Below are 8,948 nucleotides of genomic sequence, written 5' to 3'. Positions count from 1 at the left end.
TTATGTAAATATCTACTTTACAAACTGTATTATGTTTATTTGTTTATTTTGTTTTTAATATGGCAAAAGATTTGTGACTATCACTTTTGGGGTTTCAGATTTTGAGGCTGCACAGCAAAAATCAGTCAGATGACTCTATCAGGGCAGTTTGAATGTGTTATGCATTTGCCCAAGATGATAACCTGAGCTGTGGATTGTTGTACAAGCCTCCTCCTATGTGTCATGTAAGGAAAAGAACATCACACATAATCTGCCAAAAAAAAAGTCCAAACTTTCATTTGGCCATTCAAATATAATTCATTTCTATTGAATGTTTCCTTACAGTATACCAAAAAAGAAATAAAAAAAACCTTCTGTGTTAAACAGATTCAGCATTTTGTTTTCTCTATATGAAAACCATTCACAGCAGCTGGCAATTCGCTGAAACATTGCAAGTGTAGCAGAGAGTGAGGAATATTTAAAATCACTAGACATTGCCACAAATGCATTGTGTGGTTAGCAACAACTGAACTAATGATATCCTCTGCTATTGCACTGTCTTCAACAGCAGACGGTGGTCTCCTCTATCTTCTAGTATAGTCAGGAAGCTGGGAGACAGATGTCGAGGTTGGGAATAACCAACCTGTTTGTAAACAGAGTTCTCTCATCTCCTTCAGCAGAGCTGCAGCTCTCGATGCTTCATTCAGTGGTCTCTTCCTTGTTGCACTGTCAGTTTGTGAGGACACAAGTGCCACATTCTTTCTATTTTGTGATGATGAAGAGTTTTTTGTGTCAAAAATGCCAATTTTTAAAACGTATGAATATTTTTAGTGGCAGTTAAATGAGAAGCTGTTGTGATAGACCGGGAACAAAAGGCTACATGCTAATTATGAAATATTCCAATATTCGTTATGCAATTCAAACATCATCTGTGCAAATTTATGCTAAGAACATTATTGAACAAAAGACTTATTAAAGTGCTTAAAAAATTCTAAATCACAAATGGTATATGTAATAAAAATTCAAGCCTTATACATGAATTCCAGTCTCGCGTATTAAGATTATGGTGTCACAGCCCAGATGATTTTTGTTAAAACAAATACAGGTCGTATTTTTTATGCAGTTATAAGTTTATGTTACAGCCATGAAAGATTTATTTTAAGTCTTTATATATTTTATGAACGTCGGAATGCGTTGCTCCATGATGCAACATTTTACGATTTCTTTTTATCGCATTGCAGATAAAAAGATCTTCACAAAACAAAATGTAAATTATTGGTTCCTTGTTCGATTTGTGTAATAATGAGTTTACATCCACGACAGCTATTGTAGCCAGGTACTGTAACAAACTATAATTCCACAAAAGAAGCTAGCAATTCTGACATTATTGACGCTGACATGTCTGAACGCTGTGGGAATCTACACTCATAACCCCCCGCGATTTTAAAATCTGCTGCTTCAAAGTCATCCAGCGCTGTGTAATTCGTCATTTACCATTCTGTGATTCGTTTAGTATTTAACTTTTTCAGTAGGGAATTAAGCCATCTTTTCTGGGCTATTTCTCATGAACCAGTAAGAAACAACTTCATATAATCCACTCTAAATGTGGTGACACACCTCCAATAAATATCAGCAAGAGATCAATTCGAAGATATTTTGGTTTTACACAAAATGTACGAAATGGAAGTAGGAAGCTACTAAATGACCCGAAATCCCCAACATACAAATATTCTTGTTTTCTTCTTCTCAGACTGAATGTCCAGGTTTTAGCCAGTGTGTCCAGTCCAAACGGACTTGAACAAAGATGTTCAAACTCAAACTTGGTGTGGCTCCTTATTCAACATCAACAACTGCTAAGCCACATCCACACCTTTGAGCCGGGTCATGATTTCCTTCTTTCTTTCTTTCTTTCTTTCTTTCTTTCTTTCTTTCTTTCTTTCTTTCTTTCTTTCTTTCTTTCTTTCTTTCTTTCTTTCTTTCTTTCGTTTTTGACGCGTCTTTGTTCCGCCGCTCTTGTTTTGCCTGTAAATCCAAATTTTAGTATCTCCTTTGTCACTAAACCCTGTCATCACGATTCCCAAATTCCAGGATGCACAAGATCTTTTGCAAGTGTACCTGGGCTCCATCATCAATCTATACAGCAAAAACATGTTGTATAAATCATGTAAACATCTTGCAGGTTTGCGATTGAAAACGCGGGCAGCAGAGCAGTGGGGGTTCTGGCCGCTCCCCAAATGCCAGGGAGCTGATTCCGGTTAGGAAATGCCGGTCAACTATCTCAGTTGGTCAAAATGGTGTAATTACACAGGAGAAGTTCGATCGGTCTTAATGCAGAGCTGTCAGAGGCCCTGAACGTCTCTCCTCTCCAGCATTTACTTCGCTTCTGTTTCTCTAATTGTCCACTATTTTTTTTAACAGAAAGAAGAGCCATTTCATTTAGAATTTAAAATTTATTTATTTGGAAATAAAAACATTTTAAAAGCAGAGAAAAACAAAGATACTTAGCCTTTAGGGATTTTTTTTTTTTTACAATTCAAAGTGTATGTCACGGGGCCTTTGGGTCTAAATTTGAATTCACTTGTTTCAGGTAAACTGTGTAGCTATTTTATATGAAAAAGAGCAACAAAATACAAACTAGCAAAAAAAGTGAGGGTAAAAAACACCAAAACCATCCAGAACAGCAAAAACTGAATGAGTGACGTTGCCTGGGCAAGAGATGTAGCTTGAAGAGCAGACAAAGCCTAAAAGTCACAAAATATCTTTACTTTATTTGTCTTAAGAATATGCAAGATATCTTATATGTAAATGTTAACTTTTCGAAACTCTTCCATATTAACCTGATGTTGAATCCCATGCTGGAATTTGTGTTGTGAAACTCGGATCAGTTGGAATGCGTTCATGAATGATTTGACGAGACTTGTGAAATGGCTCTACTTAAAATTAATTGAATTGAATTGTTTTGTACACTTCATGTTTGATTTGAATAACTGTAAGAAACGGAACAAAATGTATCAAAGCAAAATAATTCTACAACGAAATGATACATTAGCAGCTGATTTAAGTCATGCTGTGGGGTTTACAGTTCTCCTTTACTCTTATACAGACTATTTTTGGCAATTACACACTTAACCCAAAACAATTCACACTGTACACACACAAAAAAAGACTCAAAATTTATGGAAATACAGTTGGCCTTCTGTAAAATAATTTGAATGAATGAATGAATGAATGAATGAATGAATGAATGAATGAATGAATGAATGAATGATCACCATATACAGAGAGATTAACAAAGACGGAGGTTTTGATAAATGAGCGTCTGTGTGCTTTAGTGAAGAAAATGTGAATCTTCTGTGTCTGGAGGTTTAAGGCCAAATAGAAAAAGTTCCGCTTTATTTGGAGAAAAAAAAACCAAACAAACAAAAAAAAACAAAAACAAAACAAAAAAACAGAACCACTCATTTTTAATTGTTCTTCATGTTCAGGCTATCGAGGCCAGGAGAAAGTGATTATCTCTTGTTCCAACGCTAGTAACGAGATGTCCCATATTTACTAGTTGACTTTAAAAACCACACGGATTTCTGAGCTGCCCTTTCTCCGACACACAGTTTCTGAGTAAAAAAGAAAAACACCGAAAGAATAGTAATAAAAAATACAAGCACAAAAAGAATGAATGAATGAATGAATAAATAAATAAATAAATAAATAAATAAATAAATAAATAAATAAATAAATAAATAAATAAAAGGAACGCATCCATGAAGATATTACAAATATATTTTTGCTTTTTTGCAACGGACTCGTCTTGTGATCTTTCTGGGAACCGTTTTAGAAACATTTACCTTGTTCATCTGAGAAACGCTGTTTTACTCAGTTTAATCTGGTTAAAGTTCTCTCTGAGACTCAAAGTGTCTGATCGATCTGAACCACTCATTTTAATTAAAAACATGCTGGACTGGGAAGTGAGCTTATAAAGTTGAGAAATTACAATAAAAAATTTTTTTCTTATTATTTAAAGAACAATATATTTTATGGCCGTTGACTCTTTAGATGAGTTCTCTTGGGATACATTCCTGTGGTGGCTTATCATAATAAGGCACCATAATCATTACGGCCTGCGTAATGATTTTACGCAGGCCGTAATGATTTTAGCAGTTATATGGCCAGTTGTTAGTGACACTGCATGTTCATTAGAGCGGCAGCAGCTACTGCTACAACACTCAGCTCTGAAGCTCTAAAGCTGTTCCCAGGTGTGCGGCGGCCTTGAACTTGAGCTCAGTTGGCATCTGCGTGTCCCTTAGTCTGCAGCTCCCCCTCCCTGGTTGTCTCTTAGCATTAAACCTGACCTTGACCCCGGGGAAAGCCAGATCACCCCACAGCGCAGAGACGGGCTGTCTGGGTGGTTTGAATATACGCGCGCAAAGGTCGCCCACCCTCAGACATCCCGACATCAGGCCATTAAAACAGCTCGACTACTTTCGGTTAAAGCAGAAATTCAGACGTGGATTGCCATTTTCCAATGGATTGTAGAGTTCAACTGATTGTTGAAATATACAATCAGTTCAACATGAAATAGATTACCACACCGTTTATCAAGGCTGTGGGTAAAATTAATTATCTCCCTTGTTTTACATGAAGGCAGCTGGCAATTAACCCGATGAGGTTAATTAATTCATAAGAAAGTGGAATAGTCTTGAAATTTATGTCGAAAATTAATAGTTTACTCTTTCGTTTGATAAAGTTCTTTAGGCCACAAGCAATTCTGCACATATACGGTGAAAAAAAATGTCAGACCATTTTGAGCAGCATAGAGTGTTTTATGGTAATTTATTCACTAAAGGAAAAAAAGAGCAAAAAGGTCACGCCAACACTGCTTCAGTATTTAACCGATTCTGAGAGGATTTCATGGCTTTCGTGTCTGACACGTTTTAGAGCTTATTGGAATAATGATGAGAGAGATTGTATATCAACTTCAAAGAGTATCTATGCAGACAACAACATGAAGCAAAAAACATAAACATGTTTTAGAAATTGATCCAAGACGAAGGTATTTCTTTGTCCCAGCGATAAACAAATAAGCAAAAAATAAAATAAAAACAATAAAAAGCGCTAGACAATAAATACCAATGAGCAGTAATAGTCTTAAAGACACACACACACATTCCTTAAGAGACTGCTAAAAATATATTCATTTAAAACTCAAATCTTATTAATTAAAAAGTCTGAAAGCCTCAGGCAGAAAGTACGTACAGGATCCGTACGTAACTGCTGGGACTGCTGGAAATCAACCAGTGTCCTAAATTTATTCATGTATTTATTTAGTTCATCACGAGAACTAATGAAATAAATAAATAAATAAATAAATAAATAAATAAATAAATGTGTGTGTGTGTGTGTGTGTGTGTGTGTGTGTGTGTGTGTGTGTGTGTGTGTGTGTGTGTGAAGATATATGGAATGTTGGGAGAAGCTGGGATAACGCCCTTCGTGTTTCAACCCAGGACCTTTTTAATGCCGTAAATGTTCTGTTCACATTATTTAAAAACCTAAACACTTCATCTGCTTGCATTCAAAAAGTAGAAGAAAAGAGACTAGCATTAATCTATCATAGTGCTAAGACATAAATTCTCTTCTAAATTGTTTAGATTAGGGACTTTCTTTCTTTCTTTCTTTGTTTCTACCTTTCTTTGTTTCTTTCTTTCTTTCTTTCTTTCTTTCTTTCTTTCTTTCTTTCTTTCTTTCTTTCTTTCTTTCTTTCTTTCTCGGACATGCTTGAATTGAGAACCACAGAGACTAAAACTGATGTTTGCGGGAACCAGAGGACACGAGAGACTGTCTGACATGATGGCATCGAGCGCTCAGAAAGCGCTATGCATCTGATTAAGTCCCGCTTGTACCAGACCTCAGCGTTGTTAAAATATTTTCCTGTGATTGAGCTCCAAACAATTCGGCTCGGCTCTCTTCTCTCCTCTTCAATCATGTGACCAGTAGCTCTCAGCCAATAGACGTCCATTTCAAGGTCCAGGGGGTTTGTTGCGTCAAGGCTTTCTGCAGAGATGAAACCAGAGTTCTGGTCGGGTACAGGGAGTCTCTGTCTTTGAGCGACCACACTTTCTGAAAGACTATGGACGCGTTCATCACGTGAATTTATTAAATCTGCTTGTTCGGGAGAGCGACATCCGTTAGATGAGTCCCCCTTCATTTTCTAAATGTTGTAGCAGTGCAGGAGCAGTTAGAGTTTGAGAGGAGACTGTGAAATCAGACGCCATAGTGTGGAAAGACGGGCATATGAAAACCTCCCTGGTTCTAAATTCTCGCTGGCCAGCGGAGACTGTGATGTTTGTGTATGACAGCAACCTAAAAGACCTCAATAAGAACATGGAGGGTGTGGTGGGCAGCGGAAACTTTGCTGCAGCCACTGCGGCGAGTCAGTGCCGCAACCTCATGGCCCATTCTGCAGCTGCGGCCGCTTTCGGAGGACACGCCTCTAACCTGGTGCATTCCTCAGCTGGTTACTCGACAGTGGACGTTTCCACCTCAAGCTCCAGTGAGACTACTGCATCAGGAAAACAATGCGGGGCCGGACCCTGCCCCGCAGCTGCCGTGCCGCACCAGAGTTCATCAACTGCAACGGCGTTACCATACAGCTACTTTGGTAACAGTTACTATCCCTGCAGGATGGGGAGAAGCTCTATTAAATCATGCACCCAGGCGACTGGAGCTGCGCTCAGTAGCTCGCAGTACATGGACACTACAGTGAACCCTGACGAGTACCCAAACCACCGGGCCAAGGAATTCACATTTTACCACGGCTATGCCAACCCCTACCAGTCCATGGCCAGCTATCTGGACGTATCAGTTGTCCAAACTCTTGGCAGCGGAGATCCACGCCATGAAACCCTTCTCCCCATGGACAGCTACCAGCCATGGGCTCTGACCAACGGTTGGGGAGGGCAGATGTACTGCTCCAAGGACCAGGCTCAGGCTGGACACCTCTGGAAGACCGCTCTTGCTGGTAATTTCTGGGGCTTTTATTCTTCAGTTACTGTGTTAGCATTTGACTAGCCTAGCAGTCCACAGCGTTCAGCAGAGGAATTATAATCTTTAGAACAGCAACACAGAATATAATCAATGCTGCTGTTTATTTAATTCTAACATATTCATAAAATGAAAATACAAGTCTTGAATTATTATTATTATTATTATTATTATTATTATTATTATTATTATTATTATTATTATTATTATTATTATTATTGTTGTTGTTGTTGTTGTTGTGGTGGTCATTAAACTTACTTTACTAAACTTCTTATTGTTTTAAGATCTATCTATCTATCTATCTATCTATCTATCTATCTATCTATCTATCTATCTATCTATCTATCTATCTATCTATCTATCTATCTATCTGGATCTCTAGACTTCAGCTGTTGAATACAAGAAAAAATACTTTTTCTGCCTCATTTTTCTCAAAAGGATATTATTAAATAACTTTCATTTAGATCCAAGTTCCTGATCATGTTTTTATGATGATTATTTTAACTCGGATATTAAGTGTCATCAAACATGTCTTTGTATTATTTTAAATAAATGTTATCTCTTCAGTGCAACTTTTATCACAACAAATAAGAAAATTATATAACATATCTTATGTTAAGATATGTTATATAATATAAGATATTATACAACATATCTTATTTCCTTAACATGTAACACTAATGTTACATGTTAAGGAAATAAGATATGTTATATAATTTTCTTATTTGTTGTGATAAAAGTTGCATATGAAATCATGTATATGTTCATATATATGTTAAATACAGCTTCGCTGTTTCCTCTTAGCGAGGCCGCAGTTAAGTGGAACATGGTTCCCGTCTGAGTACCAGACGGATACAAACCAGTTTGATGCAGATTTGTATAATCCTCATGAATGAACACCGTACATTTCCAGCATTTATCCAGCATTTATAATCTTGTGTAATTCACACTCCCAGTGTAACTCGGAAATATCCTGATCTGTGGAACGTCGTCCTTAAATCTTGAGCCCTGTCTCTCTTATGCTTTTTACCAGATGTGGTGGCGCACCAACACGAAGGCTCGCCTTTCCGCCGCGGGAGAAAGAAGCGGATACCGTACACAAAGGTCCAGCTCAAAGAACTGGAGAAGGAATATGCAGCCAACAAGTTCATCACGAAGGACAAGCGAAGGAAGATCTCGGCTGTGACTAACCTTTCTGAGCGCCAGATAACCATCTGGTTCCAGAACAGGCGAGTGAAGGAGAAGAAGTTCGTTGCCAAAGTGAAAAGCAGCGCGCAGTAGCACACAGTTTTCAGCTCTGTGGATTTTATTGCAGACTTCAGTGTTGGCCATATTATAGAACAAAGAGAAGTGGGGTGAACCTGAAATACACAAGTGAAAACATGAGAATAAAATGACGGAACTTGGCTACCGGAACGGTACTCAAATGAAAATGAAAAAGCTCAAAAAATGTAATCAAAACCTTCAGATGAACCTTCTTGGAGGCACTTTGTAAATACTTACGCTTTCTGCCTGCTTTCAAGTGACTCACTGTCGATGTTTGTTTTTCTCAGCTGTTTGTGTGGTCGGTGCTCAGATATAGCTCAGTGTATGACAGTAGTAGTATGCTTTGTACATTGTTAATACAGGAAAGCAGTTATCGCAACATACTTTAACACCTAATAAATTCCTGTAACCCCAATGTGTCATCACTCAGGTCTATCTAGATAAAGTCATCAGTCTGAACTTTTAGTGTTATTCGTGCATTTGAATTAAGATGCATTCAAACCAAGAGAACCCTGAGAAATACAGCCGAGTCAGGATCCGTTCAAATTCTGAAAGTTGCGATGAATAACTAAGTGCGAGCAGATTAAAATGATCACATATATGGTCACACACACACACGCACGCACGCAAACAAACAAATATATATATATATATATATATATATATAT

The 8,948-nt window shown here is 37.6% G+C and overlaps 1 protein-coding gene across 1 annotated transcript; it reads left to right on the top strand.

Moving 5' to 3' along the window:
* The first annotated feature begins 6,012 nt into the window (after positions 1-6,012).
* hoxb13a (homeobox B13a) lies at positions 6,013-8,695 on the top strand. Its single transcript, XM_015020655.1, has 2 exons — positions 6,013-6,991; positions 8,048-8,695. Exons 1-2 carry the CDS (start codon positions 6,265-6,267, stop codon positions 8,293-8,295), a joined length of 975 nt encoding a protein of 324 aa, XP_014876141.1. The 5' UTR covers positions 6,013-6,264; the 3' UTR covers positions 8,296-8,695.
* Positions 8,696-8,948: the final 253 nt, after the last annotated feature.

This window comes from Poecilia latipinna, unplaced genomic scaffold, assembly GCF_001443285.1.
Source record: "Poecilia latipinna isolate Pla-1442-1.1 unplaced genomic scaffold, P_latipinna-1.0 Scaffold2626, whole genome shotgun sequence".
NCBI lineage: Eukaryota > Metazoa > Chordata > Actinopteri > Cyprinodontiformes > Poeciliidae > Poecilia > Poecilia latipinna.
Note: the sequence above shows the minus strand (reverse complement) of the source record. Positions and strands in the feature narration are given on the sequence as shown.